The 23,777-nt window shown below is 33.7% G+C and overlaps 1 protein-coding gene and 1 pseudogene across 1 annotated transcript; one reads left to right on the forward strand and one right to left on the reverse strand.

Annotated features, from left to right (window-relative positions):
* Positions 1-302: 302 nt before the first annotated feature.
* LOC137834990 (thiosulfate/3-mercaptopyruvate sulfurtransferase 1, mitochondrial) lies at positions 303-7,678 on the reverse strand. Its single transcript, XM_068643280.1, has 12 exons — positions 7,356-7,678; positions 6,279-6,476; positions 5,636-5,695; positions 5,396-5,458; positions 4,312-4,436; positions 4,044-4,206; positions 3,811-3,870; positions 2,905-2,963; positions 1,768-1,849; positions 1,345-1,408; positions 1,187-1,254; positions 303-646 (listed from the first exon to the last, which is right to left on the reverse strand). The coding sequence occupies exons 1-12, from the start codon at positions 7,455-7,457 to the stop codon at positions 551-553; spliced, it is 1,140 nt and encodes a 379-aa protein (XP_068499381.1). The 5' UTR covers positions 7,458-7,678; the 3' UTR covers positions 303-550.
* Positions 7,679-19,680: 12,002 nt separating this feature from the next.
* LOC137836174 (uncharacterized) lies at positions 19,681-23,354 on the forward strand (annotated as a pseudogene).
* The last annotated feature ends 423 nt before the right edge of the window (positions 23,355-23,777 follow it).

Here is a 23,777-nt window from a genome sequence, read left to right on the forward strand (position 1 = left end):
CTCTCTCAGAACAGATATTATAAGATATTAATATATTTCGCAGATCGTTTCTTTCTTTAAAATAATTCTGCAATTTTTCTTGATAAACTATTGTGGCGACCCTGCAACGTATATCTATGATTGTGAACACTCTAAATTGTCTGATAGGACAATATTCTTTATAGTCAAAACTAAATGATAGCAAAAAGTTTTCATTGAGCAACAATTTTCTCATTCAAAATTCTACTATCGAGATTTCACATATTGATTTAAGTTTTCCCAGGTACACAGATTCCAGAGAAAAATTTATGGAAGAGAAGATCTTAAAACTTGCCTCAAAATATTTTATTTTGTAATATTTATCATACCCAACAAACTCCCATTTCTACTTGGCTTTCTTGAACAATCCTATCATTATTTTCATAGAAGCCAAGTGATAGGATTTAACATTAAACATGGAAAACATTCGCAATTCAACCACAAGAAAACAGTGTAGCAGAGAAATTTTGGTATCCAAGAGCCCCTCACATGCAGAAGCTTTTTGGAGGCATGAAAATTAGCAGTGATGCATTTATGAAATGTCAACAGGTGTATCAGATTGTGCTCCCCATTCAGTCCAAGATCCATCATAAACTGCAACATCAGACTTTCCAAGACGATGCAGACCCTGAAAAAACAGATCATAATCAAAACCAAGGAAAAGAGATTTCCCTTTTATCAAGTCTCTAAACACACAAAATTTGAATAAAGTCTTGGCAATTATTACCACTGGAAAAACATGCATGCATATGTTGCAAGTTTGAAACTTTCAAAAATCTATAATCCTATTTTTTCCCTTCCAGACTTCATGTTCAAGATATTCAAGTGAGTGAAAACCCATGTCCAGTCTAATAAAGACAAGTGCCAACACTCCTCCTAGGAGAGGATGGAGAATCAGACTTACACACAGAAAAAACAATGAAAGAAAGCAAATTGGAAAAACCAGTAGGGAAAAAAACATGATAAAAATTCTGACAAGTAAAAAGTGAAGCAAAGGAAGGTACTGACTTCTCTGAATAAAAAACATTTGTTTTAAGCGGTTTTTCCTTTTTTTTTAATCATAGAGAAATAGGTATTGTTCCATCCAGAAAGGAAGCGATTTTATCTATTCCCTTTCCCAAAGCAACAGATATCCATAGACTCATCCAAAATAGTAGGGGAGATGTACCAATGCAAGAATGCAGGCAGTTACGCCAGTTCCACATGAAGTAACAGCTGGGCTATCCAGAGAGATACCTGCAGATCAATTTAATGCAGTTAGAGGTAACAAGATCATGAAATGTAAGAGATTTAGCATAACAGATATCCATCATGAGACATTCACACCTTCTTGTTCAAATCGCTTCTTCAGCTCATTTTCTGGTAACAATGTATGTGAACTGTCTAACAACTGTAAATTAAGATAATTAACATTGATAAAATAGTCTAACAAATACATAAATACGTAATCATTACTGATAGAATCAACAATCTACAGAACTATATGGCTCAAGATCATACTGGTGAATGATAGAGTAATAGTTTAGAATACAGTGATATAGAGACCTAGACTCTCCCATTTTTCACTAACAGGTCCTCCCATAAGCTTTTTCTTTTTCATTTTATTTCTATAGCTCTCTCAATTGCAACAACTTCACTCAACATAAATGTTCTCATGTGATAAGGCTCTCATTGAATATGTGCTATAAATGTTAAATCTAAAATGCTTCTGAGCAAACAACACAAAATCGAGGTGACCATATGCTGCACCTGGGCAAAAGGAATGCATTTGCTGTTAGGTACATGACCACTTCTGATTCCCTTCCGGGGCTCTGGAACAGCTCCATCAAACCTGCCAAAGGATAAAATCTACATAAATCCAAGAAATGCATATCAAAAACAAAATCTTGAGTAAGAAACATTTCTTACATTAAAATAAAAAATACATGAATGAATAGCGTAATTTTGAAAAGAAATCTGCTGACATACAGCAATAACAACCAAAGTGGTTAAGGTATCTCCCACTTAGGTGGGGTAAATATCTACTATGAAAATATCAGTTTTCATTTTGTATAAGCTAGGGCATAATAGCATGTTATAGCACTGTCATGTCAGAGAAGGTTGTTACTAAACTAGCTATTATGAACCTTTTGACGTTATAGAATTGCACATGCCATGCCACAATCTTAGCATAATGGAGTTGTTATAGCACTATGATGGACAGGTATATTAAAAAAAACTTTTTTGCCCTCCTTTTCTGAGTTTCTCAAGTCACCATTATATATTCTTATATGATTTCTAGTGTTTTGTCATTAGAAACATTAGAGTTTGAAACCCTTCATCAACGATTCACACAAAAACACTTACACTTGACCTGTTTCAAACTGACAGCCGAGACCCATTGCTCATTGGCAACAATTTTGCCAAATATGGCATCCTCTGCTGATCTGCTCAACCATGCACATCCTATATTGTTCACATCCCGCAGTGTGCAACCTATTTCTCTGGCACATCCTTCTGTGTTCTGTAGAGTGTAAGCTCTTCAAAGTTCACAGTCATCTGTTCCGGTGCATTTCGCAAATCACAGCCCCCTATCTATTTTATTTGGTACAGTAATACTTTTCCGTGCAGTACATCAACTTAAAATTTGGTGCACTACTACTTTTCACCTCTAATGTTATTTTACTTTAGTTGCTTTCATATTAAAAACTATGCTTTAGATGAAGAGTGATTATGAATTTAGAATATTACTTTTGATCATTGATTATACCTATGCCTTTGATTTTGGATAATTTATTATTTTTGACCATTTAAATAGCATTACATACATACATAAATATATAGACATGTATGTTAAATGCATACCACATGATGATATGAAAATACAAAAGGAATTAACTACAGTACCTGGGCTTTGATCGAGCATCTATGTGTTGGTGAGTTTTCTCCTCTATATTTTTCTTTACCTGAGGAAAATAAAAAATAATGAATCATTTGATTTACAATATATTTATAAGTGTCCTCTTCTAGTTTTAGTTAAGTTTGGTCTTTCATAGATCAAGCATTTCAAAATGAAGATCATATTTCCAAACAATTCTAAGAACCATATTACATAAATATAAATGTGTTCAACTTTTCTAGAGATTGCAACATGAATTAGGAAGATTTTAAGTAGATTTATCTGCAGTTACCAAGTTTAAATTCAAGACCTGTTATTATTCTAATTAGACAGCAGTGTCCAACATATGATCATCAGCAGACTTTTTCCTTGATATATAGGGCTTGATTCCATAAACTGCCTACTGAAGCTTTTTTGTTGTACCAATAAAAAATTATCAAGGTATGAGTATTAAGATTTCGGTTGACAAGCAAGAAACACCAATATTCAGTATATAGAGTTTTACCAGATATCATGAACATCTTGTATGTAAATGGTATCACGTTTAAGCTAAAAATTTCTAAAAAATGAAAGGTTCTATGGCTCCACACGAACTTTGTCACTATTTATTTCATATTGTTACTTTAAATTGTCAGAGTTCATATTTTCTAGATTCAATTATTGAAAATAGAGATTAAATTCTTAGAAGAATGAAATGACAAAAGCAGGAAAATAGTCCATTATAAAATTGGGTTCAGAGTTTCAAACAGCTGAAGTCTTTCCCAATTTGCAGCTGCCACTTCCCCCTAACCTCATCTTCGTGGTAACTAATTATGGACTCTCTCTAGTTAGAAACCTTTTGATAGTTCTACAACTATCAATATTGTCAACAATCATATTTCTAAAATGGACACAATACATTTATTTCTACCAACCTGATCAAGGTTCCAAACAAGATGTGGCTGAAATTTAGTCTGAAATGTGACTGGGCCAACCTAGCAAGAAAAAATTACATGAGAGAATCAATGCATTAAAACAAAGTAAGAATCAATGCATTAAAACAAAGTAAAAAAGTCAAAGTCAACACAATTAATCAAAGTAAAAGAATTGGAAGCCAAAACACTAAAAGAAATCATATTAAAAATATATGGAAAGATTCTAAACTCACTGTTTGTCCCTTATATACTTTCTCGATAGCCTCACTAGCAGCACTGGCTTTAAGAATAGCATCACTTGAAGCACTAGATTCAACATCATAACCTGATGCACGCCATCTTGGTAGGCCACCATCTAAGACCCAAATTCTGTCATGCCCAAATACTCTGAACATCCTTTAAGTAGAAAGAAGAGGTATTACTTAAATATTTAGCAAAATCCATGTTTCCACAATCTACACAATATATTTATGTTCCTTTCTGTAGGACACCAAGGCTTACCACCAAACACGAGCTGCACTAAATAACCCTTTTCCATCATAAACAACCAAGTCATCTTTGTTCTCTATGCCAAGGGCAGAAACAGCAGCAGCAAAAGCTTCCTCAGATGGCAGCATGTGAGGTAACTGATTAATGAATACAAGTTAGCATTCAAAAATGATAAACCCTTTACTCATATCTATAGAAGAGCAATAAATGTGGGCCATCCTCCATTGAAATGAATGGGCCATGGGAGCAAAGTTGGCGACTTGATGCAAAGAGAAATCAAGAGGGAACTGGTGGAATGGTTTGCACAGCAGAGGAAAAGACAAAAAAGAAGGGGATGTTGAGGTTGTTAACAGAAAGTTCAGCAGTCACAAGCCGAATGGAAAGGAGTGATTCTGGATTATAACCAAATGAATAGAGGGGTGAGAACTGAAGAGCAGGAAATTATTGAGTGAATTGAATTGGGAGGAGGTGTCTTGGAGTTCCGTTGTATTTGGAACCCTAGAGTATCTATTTTGCATCCTTTTTCTTGTTGTTTTGCTCTGTATTACAGATGGCTACCTCTGAAATTTCAGAGCTAGTTTCCACTCTTTCCTTCCAATAATACTTTGTTCAATCAACATATTAGCTATAATGTAGAAAATGAATTATATTAAAAAACAGGACATATAGAACACAGGACAGGAACAGACTATAAAACAACCATGTAACCAATAAGATTACTCGAATAACAAGAGCCCAGAAAATGAATGACCATAATATTCTAACAAAAAACTATAATTTATAAATAGAAAAGAAAGAGTCCCAAGAATTGAAATAGTAAACTAGTATCCATCAAAAGAAAGTAGAAATATCATTCAATCATCATTCTAAGATCCCTGAAATTGCAAAATATCCTTTTGCAGTTGGCACACTGACATGTAGCTAGTAAGGTCATTTCTCTTTCTTCATCCACTTTCTGTAGTATACCACTGAAAGATCAGAATATTACAGACTGACTAGACATGTAAACCTTGTTTATCTATAAGAACCGCTCTAACGTAAATGTGCTTGATAAAATTTTAACACGAATGAAATAAATTAAGAGATAGTGGATTACTTTTGTAGTCCGATCTGCTATTCCATCTACGTCAAAGAAAAGGGCACTCGGAATGTGAGCAACCTGTTATTGAATTACACAAAATACATATTAAGTGAAAATGGTAGAAAAAAAAATAAAGTTAAATTATATAATGAAGTACATGCAAGAGAACATATTCAAGTCATATCGTATATCATTCAATTACTCCAAAATTTGAAGCCCTAAGAATGTGATTTCCAACCAAAATCATGCTGATACCTGATATTCTTGAATTGGATTCCTCTGCTCATCCGGCATGTACCATGAAGCATCCAGTACCTAAAACAAAATTAGAGAATAGGAAAGAAAAGTTCAAGTATTTAAATTAATATTCAAATTCAGTAGTAAATAAGGATACCATTATATAAAGGCTCCTTTTTTATCAGATCATGCATATGTAGTATGGAGTTTTAAAGAATTAGAAATAAATTCAATCGAAGCCAATTACAGCACATCGTCCATATAAATCCTAGACAGCTTTATAACCACCTAAATAAGTGATTGAGAGACTCAGAAGGTACTACAAATCAGAATTACCATGTTTGCCAGTTTAATAGACATCAATTAATAAAATATATTTTTGAAACAATGCCATTCTCCAACCAGAATACAGTGATTGTACCAGTTCCCAGATCTTTAATTACAAAGTTAACGACCAAAAGAACAGGGCACTATAGTTAGATAATACACATACTGCATAGTTTGACAAGAGCTGTTACTAGTTAAATATATGGTTAGGCATGATAGTGGTAGAGATCAATCAATAAGTAATTAAAAGAATCAAGTGAAATTTCATTTTCCGAAATATGATAAAATTAGTAAACTGTTTGCTTAATCTGATAAAGTTAGTAAACCCTAATACCTTGATATCTGGCACCTTCAGGTTATCATAAAGCCAATCAACAGAAACAACTGGCTCATTTGTTGATACAGATTGTGTAGAATATGAAGCTCTTCTACCAACTGAGGAAGAAGCCATACAAGGAACCCAACCAGTTGTTTTGATGTTTTGGGATGTAGAGACTGGGACCGGGACAGTTTGTATACAAAACAGCCGTTTCTGCAAGTAAAAAAATGAACTTCACAATAATATGTTGGCCAAAATAACAAACAATGCAGAAATAGATTAGCGGGTTATACCGATGAAAATTGGTTTTTTAAGTATAAGAGATTAACAAGTCTTCAAACTATCATTAATATATAATTGAAAACCTTTTTCCAATTGCTTCAATAAAATGTTATACATAACAGCACCAGATCCGGATTTTGCACTGTATCATCATTTATATATACTAATTGCACAAATATGTATTTCAAAGACTAACTGCAAGTCGTATGAAATTAACAATGATTCACTAATATCCATAAATTAAAAACTATAAATGCACCCACAAAAAATTAATACTTGCACTCCAATTGATGAAAAATTGGTAATCTTTTAATCCAGTTCATAAGACAAAAAATTAAAATGCATCGCTACCAGATAGTATTCACTTCAAAAGGAACAAGCACAGACCCAGCCATCCATACCAACGTAATATGAAAATGTTATTGGGTACTTCAGTTGATACACTTGAACACCAAACACTACAAAATTGAAGTTGAATGAAGCATATCCCTTGGCAAATTGCCACCAAAGCAAATCATCAAAAGCATATCTCCTAACTGTTCAACAAGAGAGAACACAAACAAAAAACTTGGACCAAGACAAATCGCAAACCCCACACTCAAAAGTGAAAACTTCAATGAGAAACGCACAACCCTGATACCCACAAATCAAAACAACCGAATAATCACAAAAGGACCAAATTTTCACGGGCACAAAATGTCCGCTCTCATTAAGGAGGAAATTAACACAGGAGTTAAAAAAAAACACAAATTGAAGGGGAGAGAAATAAGATGCCCATATGTAATTTCAGACAGAAGGGATGAACCTTACACTGAACAAAGAAGAGAGAAACTGTGGCTGGTGACTGAGGAACGAAGTAGAGTGGATCAATCGATGACCCAAAAACATCTTTGTGAAAAGGGTCGAAGCCATTTTTATCAACGACCATATAAAAGAGTGGCCTCGAATAACACGAACGGTCACAGATTGCGTCAAAAGATAAAACAAAAATAACAATGACGGACAAGTGAGTATGTCTGCGTTATACTGTTTCCCTCTTCAGGGTATCTTTCTGTGCAGCTAAAACTGTCACTGCCACACTGTTCATGAATGCTTAAGCAATATTTTCTAGAAATTCTATTTTTACTGAAATTGTTGTTTTACTTTCAAAGGGTGTTTATTTTAAGTTATTGAATTTCAATGTTTTTAGAAATTCTACTTTTAAGTTATTGAATTTTCAATGTTTTTATGGATGTTTATTATTCTTTTAAAAAAAATTAACGCAAGAGTTTATCTAAAGGAATATAAATATCTTAAAAGTTACATGGTTAATTTAATATACATTGGGATATTGAGAGAACTCATTTTCTATATCCACTTAATCAATAATAATATTTTTTTACCAGTCGGTATAGGACAAATTAGTCTTGATTTTGGTGACCAATCGACCGTGTCAAAATACACTTTATAAATGACAACAACGATAATTACAGGAGTTATTTATGAGTTATAATTATGTCCTGGATTATGCGGATGACATCTCCGAGAAATCAGTCAAATACGGATTAACTGAGATATTAAAGATATTGTTCAAATATATCAACATACTCATATACCAATATATCTCCCTACAAATCAAGGATCACGCTACACATCAGTGAATAATTGATATTCAGCCCATGACAACAAGGGCCCATGACTGAATACTACAAATAAACCCTTGACAGAGGTGTAAGGTACGCTTTAATCAGTTTTATAAATATACACTCTTTACAAATAGTATTTACTTGATCGTCGGAGTACCTTTTTCAGGTCAACTCCGACCGAACGTTAGCAATCAAAGGAGGGGACTTGAAGTAAGGAACGAGGAGGCAACTGCCATTCTAGCAATTGCACAACCAGTTCCATGTACTATTTAGACTCACTTTGTCTATACATGTACAATTTTAACTTTTTATATCATTTAATTATAAAAATACCTTTTAATATATATTTTTTCTAAAATTATCAAATAAAGAGTTATATATAACTGTAAGAAATGTCAAAGTATAGTTTTTCTTAATATTGTATGAATAAATATAGGAATATTATTATTTTACTTTTTAAAATAGTACCGATATGTTGACATCGTTTGAGAATTCACTCCTATTTCACAACTGTGGTTGTGGTGAATTCATGACATTTTTAATAATTTATTATAATTGTATGGAGTCGAGTATTTTTTGGAAGAAAAGTGATTTGGGTTTATGTTGTGCTTTATTTGTTTCTGTTTCTCTCTTCCCTTTATTATAGTTTTTCTCTTGTGTCCTTTCTTGTGGTCCCAACTTTGTCTCTTCTCATTCCCTATCTTCCCTTTTGTAGGTTTTTTAGGCTTGTTCATGTTTATGTGCGGTGGGGTGTGCGAGTTGGTTTTTTGTCAAATGTGTGGTTGTTGTTGAAGGCCTTGGGTAGTTATTGGAAGGATCGTTGGTTGAGACTTTGGGGCAACGAAATCATGGAAGACGTGTTATTCGTTGAAATAAAGGTTGATGTTAAGATTTTTGTGTTTGGGTGGTGAACTTCGTTGGTGGTTTTGCAAGGGGGTGTGTGTGTTTACTTGGTGGGTGACAATTGTGGTGCAAACTGTATTGAACCAGTGGTTATGTGTTCATCACTAGTTTTGGGTTTGTGAGTCTTTATGAGTTCGTTAGTGGTTTTGGCTTAGTGAGTTATTTTGAGTTCGTTTAGCTAATCGCCTAGACAAACCTCAAGGTTACTCAAAAGTTTTGTGTAGCAGATCGTCCTAACGAACTAAGATAGACTGTCTAGCGAGATTGTCGAGCAAGATCGTCTAACAGTTGAGTAAACCATTTAGCGAGACAGTCTAGGAAGACTGTCTAGTATTTTTCATGTAGATCGTCTAGCAAGACTCTCTAGCAAGACTATCTAGTGTATGAGCATACCATCTTGCGAGATAGTCTAGCAAGACCGTCTAGCATATGTGGATGCATAGACTGTCTAGTATCTTCCATGTAGACCATCTAGTGTTTTGCACTTAGATCGTCTAGTGTGAGAAGACGCTAGATTGCCTAGCCTCAAGTTCACTTAGATCGTCTAGTGTCATGCCCTTACACAATGTTGTTTATGTTATTTTTTTGTTTGTGCTTAAGGTTCTCTTAGTGTTGTATATAAAGGACAAGGGTGTTTCCTTTGCGCGTTAGTTGTTTTTTACTCTATTTTTCATAAATATTTTTTTTACTATTTGATGTTATCCTGTTTGTATATTGGCAAACAAATTTGAGTTGGAACATTTTATATGTAGGTCAATTATGGTAAGGTTAGTTTGTATTAGGAATTTGATTATGATTGTGTGACTATGTTGGTGAAAGTAGATAAATTTAGTTTCATGATGGATAATGTGGTCCTTCAATTATTAAATATGATTGATACAAATTATTTGTAGGTCCTAATATTGTTTTTGGTGTATAACAACTTGGTTTGTTTACTGAAATGGCTTGAAAAGAATTTGTTATTGATGCTAAAGAAGTGAGGATATGTTTTTTCTAAATAGTTGATTTATTGTTGGAGATGTGATTATATGTTGGAGGTGTGATTATATGTGTAACAAAGTAATTAGTTTGTTGTTTTCATTTGCATATTCAAGCACGGGGTGGAAACAAAATACATTGCTAAAGAAATTGTATGCTAACTTTGTTCCAACATCAAAAACTTGAGAGGACCCCTCTAAATGGCTCATTAGATTGGAAGAGTCATTGCATATTTCAAGTACCATTGATGACTCTTTTTTTTTTTACTGCAAATGTACCGAGTCAAAAGTAACAATTTGTCTCTAAGGATAAATATTGAATCCACAAGGAATAATTATTTAAAATTCTAATAATAACATTCACTAAGTATAAAAATATGTACAATAATTTGATTTGATTTAATATTGGCAATAATTTGCATGAAAATTAAATAAAAACAAAGTAAATAAGTAAAAGATTTCAATTAAGAAAATTGAGAATGGGGTTAATCCTTCTCACTTTTCTATAGTTTTAAGCATATAACATTCCATATAGATTGATATTGACGCACATATAAAAATCATTCATATTGATTCCTTCCACACAAAATTATTAAGAGATCCTAAATATTGATTCCTCACATATATATAAAAACTCTTTATCATTAAGAACAAATGTTATAAAACAATTAATATTTCAAATTTATTCCTAGTATTCAAATATGTTAAACATTATCATTTAGGTCAGATGTTTAACCCAAAAAACGCACGGTGGTTTCGAAATGAAAACATAGTATTGTTCTGGAAATAGGCATGACAACCAGAGATACCAAGCAGAAAAATGAAAAACAATTTTAAGAAACTAAAAAGGAAAAAATGAAAACAAACACAGAGAGAGATAGACCTCACAGAGAGAGATTGAACTTCAATTTAGAGATGAAGATTTTTCAGGACTTGAGATGTCTCTGAAACGAAATTGCAAAAACATTAAAATATCTAAAAAACAAAACGAAACTAAACTAAAAAACATACAGTGGGAAATAAAAAAAAAATCATGTAATTCATTAAAAAATCATTGACAATTATTGGAGTTTCAAAACCGTAGCCAAGTGTCTTAAGGTTATTATAACCTCTATTAAAAAATTCCTAATAAAATGTAAAAAAATCTTCAATTAAACTTATTATATTTTCTTTCGGTACTTTTCATACACTACCTTTTAACTAGTTAAAAAAGTATTTCTTTTCTTTCAAATATTTCAAACTACTCTTTTTATATGTATATTTGATATTTTTAACACATTTGTACTTTAATCTTTGATTTTTACCTAGATATATTTCATTCTTTTTTTTCTTGATCATTATTCTTACCGGTTGACCTAGTCGTCGTTGAAAGGCAGACGGTGATTTTTGGCGGTTTTTGTGCGTGCTCTTGTATCTTGGAGAGTGGCTCCGTAGAAACAGATGGGGCCCTACCTGTTGATTGCACTCTGACGATCAAGTCAGTACTGAGCTGAGAAACAATGAGTAAGTAAAATAGTTTCAGTCTTAGAAACGACGTACCTTTACTAGAGTTCTCATCACTCTTTTATAGGTTGTTTTTAGGTTAACTCACTGTCCCCACCTTTCTCTCACCAGAGCCTTACCTCTAGCAGAATTAGGTTTACTAGGAGGACATCTTGTGCATCATTGCGCAATCTTAGCCCAATAATCACCCAAAATCCTTCTCTTGGGAGTGCAGAATCTAACACTACAAGAAAAAACTGTATTACCCATGGATAATTACCCATGAACTGTTTTTGGTATGTAATTAGGTTTTTACCTACCAAAGATTTCGTAGGTAATGTTAGTCTACATAAAAATGGGAGAAAGGACTTTACGTACGAAAGTTAAGGTGGTGGGAAAGTTTTTAATGTATTTTAAAGTATTTTTTTTTAAGAAATAAAATAAAATATGTTGGTTTCCTTCTGAGTAACATTCCTCTCCACTCACCTCTCAAACACTCTCACACTCTTGCTCCCTTGACTTGCTCCCTTGACTGAAACAGGTTTCCTAAACTGAAACACTGGAGTTTTTGTTTGAAAACGTCAATGGAGGTTCTGAAATCCTAAACCAAACCGTGAGAATGTGAGAAACCGAAACTGTAACACCTTCAAAGCTCTGAAACACCCAAAGAATGAAACTTTGAAGTTCCCGTTTTTTCTCTCCCAGTCTCTGTTTCGTTCGAAGATTTCAACCCAAATTCGTGTCTTCCCAAATCTACACTGAAATCCCCAATTTTTGGTTTCAATTTGTGAAACCAAAAGCCCTAATCTGGTGTTCCTGATTGTAAACTTAAATCCTGAATGGTGACTTCGAAAATGTTGTGAAAAGCCAATGGAAAATGTCGTCGTGGAGGCCTGAAGCTCAGACGATTGAAGGGCAATTTACGGAGGCTAGAAAGGTATTGAATTTTTTTTCTTTGATTTAGTGCGCGATAATGTTCAGTTGATTACTTGACATTTAAAGAGAGTTTAGAGAGGTGAGCGGTGCGGTGCGGTGGCTCACCGCTTCCACCGTTTAGCACCAATAAATAATACCTAATGTATGCCTAATGCAATGGAAGAAATATAATAAGCAATTCCCTTACCTATACTTCCTTCTATGTTCAGTATTGTATTTTTTTCTCTGTTCGAAATTTCCAATTGGGTTTCCTTGCTTCAGGTTTCTCTTGGGTTCAACTCTACATTGAGTTTTCTATTTTTTTTTGTGTTCGGAGCTGTTGGTTTTGTTGGTGTTAAGGGAGTCTGGTAGACTTCTGAGCCAGCATAAGAGAGGCCTAGTATGGGCTGGTTTTCTACTAGGTTGGTCCATATAGTGGCAAGGAGGAGTAAACCTGCGCAGAATGGGGTGTTAGGTGCAGGGGAGGAAAAATTTGATGTTGCTGGTTTTCTCCACCTGTAGTTTGCACTGCATCTGCATGACAAATATTAGGTGGTTCACTTCTTAATGTAGATGGTAGGTAGTTGGAGGGTGGTTACAGTGGTTCTTGTTCTTTTAATATCTAGTGGGTAGGCCATAGTTATAGTTTCCTTTTTTGAACCTGTGTTGCAGTTTTGAGTTGTGAAGGTGTTGTCTGGCCTTGACTGGGTTTTGCTGTAGGTTAGTGTGGTATGGGTTGATGTTGGAACAACTTATGCTGCTGTCTGATCTGGTGTTGTGTGTATAGGGGCATAGGGTGTATGTGTCTTGCTATTGCTTTGAAGCAATGTGCGACTTGAGCTAAGCACATCAGTAACTAAAATGTAGTTTGCAGCAGCTAATTAGACAACTTTGAGCTTTGAAGTAGCTGGTTTTGTTGCTGCAGGAGCTTGTTTTCTGATTTTATGTGTGCAGTTTTTTCCTATGTTGGAACTTTGAAGAGTGGATGTTGTCCATCACATCTAGGATCGGTGTGCTGCTGCTATCACATTGCCAATGGGGAATCTTGGAACTTGGATGGTAGGAATTGTCCTATTGACTCCATCAAACTTTGAAGGTACCAACTTTTTTGGTCTTTTAGCTTAATGGCACTTTGCTGGAAAGTGTGCTTTTGTTCTCAAAAGTCTCTAGGAAGTGTATCTGGTTTTTAGTAGGTTGTGTGAGTCTTATATGTGCTCTCTAGTGAATGATTTTTGTATACCTGTCCAACACCTACTTCTCTAACCTGCCCCTACATTATCCATAGAACAAGACGAGGAAGCAACTAGTTTGTAACAGTATAAACTTAGCTACTAAACTTCCTCAAGCACCCTATGGAAAGTTCTTTCTTCAAAATCTCTTCATGTATCTTCTTATTTCTTCTGAATGGTCGTCAATAGTGTTGAACATTGGGGATAAGGAAAAGAAAGCATAAAATACAATGGCCTCTCACGATGACGCTATGCCAGCCAAAAGTTCTCGAGACCTTGCTAAGTGTCCTGGTACATGTTGCCTTATCTCTTCTAAAGCACAAAGAGTTTATGCATCCAAACCTCCAGCAAACTAGAAAAACATACCAAAATATGTGAATCAGCCTCATAAATTATGAAAATTGTAATATTTCCTATTGTGGCTGCAAATAAGTTTTTTGCCTTTTTATAAAAGAAAGGGTTGATGGTCCTTTTATTTGGAAATTAGAATGGAAATTAGACGGTCTAGTTGGGGTGGGAGATGGAATGAAATGTAAGTTAGAAGGTGGTGGTGGCTGGTAAATGCTGCTTTCAAACGTTCCAATTATGGTAGAAGGTGTAGCTAGTGGAGATGATGGAATGAGTGATATGGGCTTCACCTTAAATAATGGAGGTTGTACTCTTTGAAGCTTTAAGGATGGAAGAATAATATCATCTTCTTCTCCACTAGCAGTGTCTACTTGAAGGACGGGTAACATCTGCTCTTCCTCTTCTTGTATTACCTCCAAAACTATGTTAGAGCCATCTGCTAGTGCACAATCTTGTTCAGTAGATTCAGCAAGTATAACAACATCAACAACTTCTCCATCAAGACCTGCATCACAAGAGTTAGTGTGTTCTAAGAACTCATCTATCTCATCATCTGTACATTTAATTGGATTGGAGAAGTTAAAATCTCCTAGAAACTCAAGCACATTTTCATCCTTAGTGTTTATATGATGCACTAAATGATCTTCACATGTCACAACTTTTAATCCCTCATGATTTAGCAATGATTTCTCCTCCATCAGTAGAGGTTGGACAGTAACATTCAATGGTGTAGCAATAGGTTCAGCAAGCTCAGCTTCATGCAAATCATTCGGATTAACTTTAAAAACAGTTGATATGCCCCACTTCTTTTCGAGAGTGTCTATGGTAGAGGTAGGTGCCTCAAGGTTAGACATTCCATCAGTGCCTGGATCAAGAGTTATATCTGGATCATGAGGTGATTTCATCTCTTGAACATAATCTGCAATCTCTCCAATCATTTGATCAGTTTTCTCTCTTCTTGCTATAACATCAGCCTCCTTTTGCATTAGAATTTTTTTAGCCTCCTATTCTTGATCATATTTCATGTTCAGCTCCTCCATCCGCCTCACCAACTCCTCTAAAGTTGGTTCTTCCTTTTGAATTGCAATTTTGTTAGCCGCCCATTCTTGATCATATTTCATGTTGATCTCCTTCATTTGCCTTGGTTCTTCCTTTTGAATTGGATATTTGTCAGCCGCCCATTCTTGAAATTTTGTGTTAATGTCCGTCATTTTCCTCATCAACTCCTCTAAAGTTGGTTGTTCAGGATTACGAGGAGTATTATCAGTTTGCACAAATGGTTGAAAAGATGGTTGCCTTTCATCAAAATAGTTTTGCTGATAATATGGTTTTTGTTGAGGTTGCTCATAAAACTGTTGACAATATGGATTATAACGTTGAGGCTGCTGAAAGTGAGGTTCACATTGCTGCAGAGGCTGTTCATACTGTTGATAATATGAATTACAATGTTGAGGCGGTTGAAAGTAGGGTTCACATTGCTGCAAAGGCTGCTTATAAAACTGTGAAGATTGCTGCAAATATGGCTCATGAATATCATAATTGTAAATTTCTTTAGCTAATTTCTCTTCCATTTTGGATTTGAAAACCGGGATATGTAACAGACACCAATACCTATTAGACGCCTCAGGGCAAACTTTTTTTTTTTAATTGAAAAGCAAACCAAATAAACTCCCAAGAAAGAGAGGTGAGTCACAAGCGGACAAACTTAAAAACCAAGTCTTTCCTAGACAGAGTCTTCCCTGAATTGCTTTCAGTTTAAAAAACAAAAATCAAAGAGTAGCAACTGAAGTGTCTAACCTAAATGCAAGATCCTAAAAAAAAAAACCTAATGCAAATGCTACACTTAATGCTTAAAAAATAGTTAGAGAAAAAAAAATTATGTTAAAATAAATAAAATATAGAAAATAAAAACAGTAAACAAAAACAAAAATAGAAAGAAATAAAGATTACAAAACAAAATAAAAGAAATAACTAAAAACATAAAAGATATAAAATAAAGACAAAATAAGATAAAGATAAAAGATATAAAGGAATAAAATAAAAAGAAATCAAAACAAAAAAATAAAGATAAAAGATATAGGAAATAAAATAAAAACAAATAAAAACAAAAAAATAAAGATAAAAGATATAAAGAAAGAAAATAAAACAAATCAAAACAAAATAAAGATAAAAGATATATAGAAAGAAAATAAAAACAAATCAAAGTAAAATAAAGGTAAGAGATATCCTAAATATTAGATTTTTTATTTTTTATTTTCGTTTTTTTTATTGCTATATTAAATAAATAAAAAAACTAATAGAAAGAAAACACAGGTTAAATATGCAGAAAAAAAAATAGGAAAAAAAAATAAAATTATGCAAATAAGAAAGAAAAACCTGATAACCAAAATCAAATTGGAATCCCCGGCAACGGCGCCAAATTTGATAGTTGTCGTTTTGCTGTCAAATTAATATGATTCTAGTGTAGACTTGTCTAACACTAGAGAGATAATAGTATAATTGTGGACAAATGTCCCCAAGTCATCTCCCAACAAATCCAATAGTAAAATCAGTTGATCAGGGTTTAAAATCTATCTACTAGCAATAAAAGTTAGCAATAACAATAAAGATAAAAAGGGGGTTTGAGATAGTTGTGCAGAAAATATAAAAGAGATTAAAATAACAAATAAAAAGTTGTTGATCCCAAGTTCTTCCACCATTGAATTCTTCACAGGTTGTCTAAAGATTAATCTTTTCTCAATCCTCCAACAGAGCTAAACCAGATTGAACATGCGCCGATCTGATTCAACTGAAACTCACTAATAAAGCATGTGTCTACTGGTTTAATCCATACCCACTTTGTTCCATGCGTATACTCCATGGGAATGCTTACCTCATCTCCCTTGAATCATGCGCCCAAGAAATTAATTAGAACAATGCGAACTAACTAAGAAACCAAAGTTTAAGATAAGGAAGACTCTCAATCATGCGTTCAAGTACAACCTCTCACAAAAACTAGTCTTCCAGGAGATTAGACAATAAAAACAACTGCTATAGAGAATTAAAAATCGAAACTTTTATTGAACAAAACCTCAGAACTCAATGGAGAATTACAAAAGAATCAACCAAAAAGGTTTAGCCTTCCATGCGGAGGCAAAACAAAAGAATTACTAAGAAGAAAATAAACTAAGAAAACCCTATGAAGCTCTCTCTTTTCTCCTTGATGCTTGTGTCCTTTTATAGGCTTTTCTGCTCCAAGGATCTTGGGAAAATATTGCAGTTTAGATTTTGTAAACAATTTCCACTTTCCATAATTCTTTTTATTTTGCAGAAGATTTGCTTCCAATTCTGTTTCTGGAATCTTGTAGCTTTTATTTTCTCTTTCTTCTCCTCAGAATATTTTTTCTGTTTTGGTTCAAGAAGCAACTTGGACTTTTGCATATTTGGCCCATTTACAAAGGTAGATGCTTCCTCTAGATAATTTACTCTAAAAACACAAAATTAACAATAATAATAGTTAAGGCCCAAATAAACCCAATTATAAGAATATTAATTAAAACAATGGATTTACTTATTATTATAGTCCAATAATCTATGAAAAAGGCTAGTGAGTGTGAATAAATATATGCTCATCAATGGTCCTTTTATATGGAAATTAGAATGGGTTAGGATGATCCACTTAATTGTTTAAGCTAATTACATCACCTTATTGGGATATATGCTTGGCAACTATAGTATACTTGCTTTTCTTAGGTCTTGTGATGGAACAATTGCTATAGTAGATATTCTTAGTATATGTATGATGTTTCTATAATCATATATGGTATGCAGAGATTTGCAGACAGTAAGAAATACCTGATAATCTGCAGAAATGGCATATTTATTATTCATCCAATCAAGTTTTACATTGAAAAATTAAGATAGAAAATGTATGTTAGTAATACTCAGTAACCAATTAATTACAAGAGACTTGGATTAATAAATCCTAAACTGAAGCATGTTCTTCATTCAGTTAGTTGTGTTGTTTCATTTCATTTTCATTGAGTTAAAGAAACACTTAAAGTAAAGCAACACATGGCAGGGAGCTCTATGGCTCACACAACACAACTCAATTCATGGTTAAGTATTATATCTATTCAGGAAAACTAATTTCAAGAATTGCCAATGTCATTAAACCATAACTTCCAGATCTTATTAGAAAGACAAGGTATTGCCGATAAAATAATAATAATAATAATAATAAAAATAAAAAAAAATTAAAAAAAAAATTAGAAAGACAAGGTTTACTAAGTGTCGTTATTGTTGTCATCACATTCACAAAGAAAGCATAAAAATGATACCTTTGCCGTGATTCCTGAGTCAAGCATCCAAGCAGTTGGAATTTTGTAATCTTGATATGAACGCATTACAGAATTTCTCAACTTGATTAGTCTTTGTATGCTGCACTCAGACCTATCATAATGAAACCTGGCATATTTAAAACTGAGGAAATAGACTATGCACTCATAATATAAATTTTACACCATCATCTCAGTACAAATTATCATATATGGTATGTTTGTTGACTTTTATGTTATCTAATTCAAAAGTTGTATCACCAGTGATATTTTATTGGTTCACAATGTAAAACTGTTTACATTATCTGTGTTGTGCATAACCATTAAACTCTTTAAAACTAGTACTTAAATATGTGATATAGATTTACTTTCTTACTTGTGTAATAGTGTGGCCATCTTTCTCAAGGAAGCTCCACATGGAATTTTAGGGTCATCCTTGAAGGAGAAAATCTCTTGTTCTAACAATTTAAGGTCACAATACTCAACTGCAGCTTCACGATACAATTTAAGGTCATGATCCCTTTCAGCCAAATCGTATTTGATTTAAATATTCTTATGATATGTTAGAGTAGAAATGAAAATATTTGTCTCAATTAATTATCTTTTAGGTTGTTGATTGTTGGGATATCATTTATCTATTTTTCTTTCTGAACTTCTCTTAGTACATATTATCTTGAGCAAATATTTTTAAAACAAACTAATATTTTTCTATTATAATTTTGACTGTACTTTTAAAATTGCAGGATGTTGCTTTGAAGGTTTTAAACAGTTTAGAATTTTTATCATATCAGTTGAAAGGATTTGTAAGAGGTAAGTCTTTCTGAAATAGATTTAAGTATACTCATATGGCCATTGCAATTTATTAGAATCTACATTATTTTCACTAATTGGTGGCATGTTGAACCTCTTTTACTAGAATGGGTCTAAAATTTGCTTTATTTTTTGTTGTTTTGTGAATGGTATTAACTGAAATTACATACTATATAGACCTGTAGTTTATGATAATTGTTTGTTTATATTATAGTGGAGAAAAGTGCATTAGGAAGTGATTGATGTCCTGCATAAAACTTATATAAGTAATTGATGTTGTCATATAATGCAATAATTTATGAAACTCTTTCTTATTAAGAGATATCATTATATTGGTTTAAGAGATGCTTTGTTCATAGATATCATTTTTTAACACAATTGATTGTTACATTACTTGCTAGTTCAGGGTGAAGTAACTTATAATACTCTTTTTTAATACATTAAAGGGCTAAAGGCATCTTTGTGGCAACTTCAATCTTTAGTTGTCGTTGGTTCAGAACATGAAATGGTTTCATGTAAATCGTAGTTGAATGTACGATAGATGTTATATTGGCAGAGGGGGTTTAAAAGAAAGTTTTGTGAATGGGGTTGAAGAGTTTGTCATTAAAGCTTGTAAGCAACAGTCTTATTTGAATGAAAGGAAGCTTAGATGTCCATGCGATAAATGTCAATGTACAAAGATTTTTCCAATTGAAATGGTCAAGCTTCACCTCTATAAAAACGGTTTCATGTATGATTATCATGTTTGGATTCATCATGGTGAACAAGTGCCACATGTTAATGACAATGACGATGACGTTCGTGTTTCAAGTAGTGATGTACATGTGGATGAAAGTGAACAATTTGTAGCAATGTAAGACATGGTGTACGATGCTCTTGGGCAACATGAGACATTTGAACCATCTAATTTTAATAACAGAGAGGAGCCTCCCAATGAAGAAGCTCGGAGATTTTATGATTTGTTGTTAGAGGCTAATGAGCCATTGTTTGAAGGGGCTGTAGATTCTAAATTATCAATGTGTATGAAATTGTTAGCTTGCAAGTCTAATTGGAATGTTCCTAACCAATGCTTAGATTTTATCACAACAATGTTGTCGGATGCTACACCAATAAAAGAGGGTTTGCCAAAAAGTTATTATGATGCTAAGAGGTTAGTGTCAATGTTAGGGTTGAAGGCTAAGAGGATAGATTGTTGTGTAAAAGGTTGTATGCTTTTTTATGACAATGAATATGGGAAAAATGATGGACAACTACTACAGTGTAAATTTTGTCATCATGCACGATATCATGACCCAAAAGTTGGAACAAGTAAAAGAAAACCAATTCCTCTGAAAAGAATGTTCTATTTTCCTATAATTCCAAGATTACAAAGATTGTTTGCATCTATGCAAACTTCAGGACAAATGACATGGCACTATGATAATAGAAGACCTTCGGGTGTGCTACGACATCCCTTAAATGGTGAAGCTTGGAAACATTTTGATCAATTACATCCTGAATTTGCCGCTGAGCCACGTAATATACGACTTGGTTTATGCTCTGATGGATTTAATCCATATATTCAAGCATCAGCAAAACCTTACTCTTGTTGGCCAGTAATTGTCACCCCATATAATCTTCCTCCTGAAATGTGCATGTCTAAACCCTATATGTTTTTGAGTTGTCTCATTCCCGGTCCACATAATCCAAAGGCTCGTATCGATGTTTATTTGCAACCACTTATCGATGATCTTAAAAAGTTGTGGAGTGGTTTTCAAACATACGATATTTCAAGGAAGCAAAACTTTATGATGCGAGCAAGTCTAATGTGGACAATTAATGACTTCCCTGCATATGGCATGTTGTCTGGTTGGGGTACTCAAGGTAAATTGGCTTGCCCGTATTGCATGGAGCACACAAAGGCCTTTAGATTAGAACATGGAAAAAAAAAATAGTTGGTTTGACTCACACCGTAGGTTCTTGCCTAATGATCATACATTTAGGAGGAATAAAAAGACTTTCAAAAAGGATAAAGTTGAAATGGGTGGACCACCACCTATGTTGACATCTGAAGAGGTTTGGAATATAGATGAGCCTCACATGTCCAAATTACCAGGTTATGGAGAGTGGCATAATTGGACAAAAAGAAGTATCTTTTGGGATCTTCCATATTGGAAAGATAATTTATTGAGGCACAATCTTGATGTTATGCATATAGAGAAAAATTTCTTTGACAATATATTTAACACCGTCATGGATGTAAAAGGTAAAACAAAAGACAATGATAAGGTAAGAAAAGACCTAACATTGCATTGTAGGAGACCTGATTTGGAGTTAAAGTTGCAAGCTAATGGGAAGATTCTAAAACCAAAAGCAAATTACACTTTAACTACAATCAAAGTTAGTTTATCAATGGATAAAAGAACTTCGTATGCCTGATGGTTATTCTTCAAATTTGGCAAGATGTGTGGATGTAGACAAGGGGAAGATGCTTGGGATGAAAAGTCATGATTGTCATATATTCATGGAGTGTTTACTTCCTATTGCATTTCATTAATTACCAGTGCATGTTTTGAATCCACTCATCGAAGTCAGCCATTTCTTCAAAGATTTGTGCTCGGCAACAATAAAGGATCATGACTTGGTTAGAATGGAAGAAAATATTTCAAATCATTCTTTGCAAGTTGGAGAGAGTATTCCCCCCTGCATTCTTTGATTCAATGGAACACCTTCCAATTCATCTTGCAAATGAAGCAAGACTTGGTGGACCAGTTCAATATAGATGGATGTATCCATTTGAAAGGTATGAAAAATATTATTGTTATTATGTCAAAATAGTTCATTTATTTGTGTAAATCCATCTCCAATTTACTTAATTATAGGTTTATGGGTGATTCTAAACGCTCAGTGAAAAATAAGGCTCAAGTTGAAGGATCAATTTCTGCATCTTACTTGCACCGAGAAACAATTCACTTTTGTTCCTACTATTTCAAGAACTTCATGTTGTCACCACGAAATCGTAGAAATGAAATACCTCGTGGAATTGAAAGTTTTCCATCAATGTTATCCATCTTTAACCAGCCTGATCGTTCTTCAGGAAAAAAGTTAATCCATTGGTTCAACCATAAAGAATGGAACTCTGTCCATGTTCATGTTTTGATCAATTGCAACGAAGTAAAACCATACCTCGAGTGAGTATATCAAATAATTGACTTCAATTTTTGACAAAATTGATCCTCTAAATAAACCATTCTTGATTGTGTTAATATGTTTCACAGTTCATTCTTGCAATCTAAACAAATAAGCTCATCAAATGCATCAAATGATATGCATGCACATTTCCCGGAATGGTTTACGGGTCAGGTATGATCAACTCAATGTGATTAAGTTATGTCTTATATAACCTAAAAAAATATAAATAAGTCAGTATCTCTTGCCTTTGTAGGTTACAAGTGAGCCTTTAAATGTAAGAAACATACACTTAAGGGAATTATCATATGGCCCTTTCACATGTGCTAGTGAATGGCACACTTACTTCGTCAATGGGTACAAATTTCACACTCATGCATGGAGCAAGGGGAAAAAAACAATAAATAGTGGTGTTTATGTAAAGGGGCTCACGGAAGGAGGCCATGATGATTTCTATGGACTCATTGAACACATATATGAGCTAGAGTACAATTCTTCGAGCTCCCCAAAGAAAGTGGTGGTATTTTATAGTCAGTGGTTTGATCCATCACATAGAGGTACAATAGTGGATGCTAAATATGGAATTGTGGACATTCACATGGAGAAAAGGTATTTACCCTTTGATCCATTTATCCTTGCACATAATGTAAGACAAGTATATTATGTCCCCTATCCGACATCAAGAAAGGACAAAAAAAGTTGGTGTGTTTCAATTAAAACAAAGCCTAGAGGTCGCATTGAATCTCTTGATATGGAAGATGATGTTCCTTACCAAATAGATGAAATGTCACATGTAAATGACGTAATTGAAGTTGAAGGTATTTCAGGATTCCAACATTCGCAAGTTCATGTTGAAGAAGTGGACGAAGATAATGAACTTCAAGATTTTCAAGAAGAGGATAATGAAGAGGAGTTTGAAGATAGTGAAAATGGGGACACTGAAGATGATTATACTAGAGAGGATAGTGAAGACGGGCAACTTGAACGAAATGATTCAGAAGAAGACAATGAAGAACATGAATTTGATGATGATTGAATTATGTGTTATGAATACATTATGTGATTGTTAGTGTTGCTATTTTCTTATTTATGTAATAACATAATGATTCTTATGTGAAAGAAACTTTTATTATGTTGTGTGTTTTTAATTGCAGTATGTTCCTTTCATTTATAATTGATAATATAAATTTTTTGTTATAGATGTCTTCAGGAGGACGTGACCAACCAAAACCTTACTTATCTGGTCAAAATAAGGGGAAAAGGGTAATGAAGCGTAAAAGGCCACGATATGTGCTTAAAGTAAATATTCCACCCCCACCAAATGCACCTATTGCACATGTACCTTCCCCATCCCCAACTCCTGCACATACATCTTCTCCTACCCCAGGTCTCATGCCTATCTCTACAGCTGCATCTTTTCCATGTCCTAGGACTGCAGACATACCTTCTCAATCAAGAA

The sequence above is a fragment of the Phaseolus vulgaris genome, chromosome 5 (assembly GCF_051622355.1).
Source record: "Phaseolus vulgaris cultivar YP4 chromosome 5, ASM5162235v1, whole genome shotgun sequence".
NCBI classification, from domain to species: domain Eukaryota; kingdom Viridiplantae; phylum Streptophyta; class Magnoliopsida; order Fabales; family Fabaceae; genus Phaseolus; species Phaseolus vulgaris.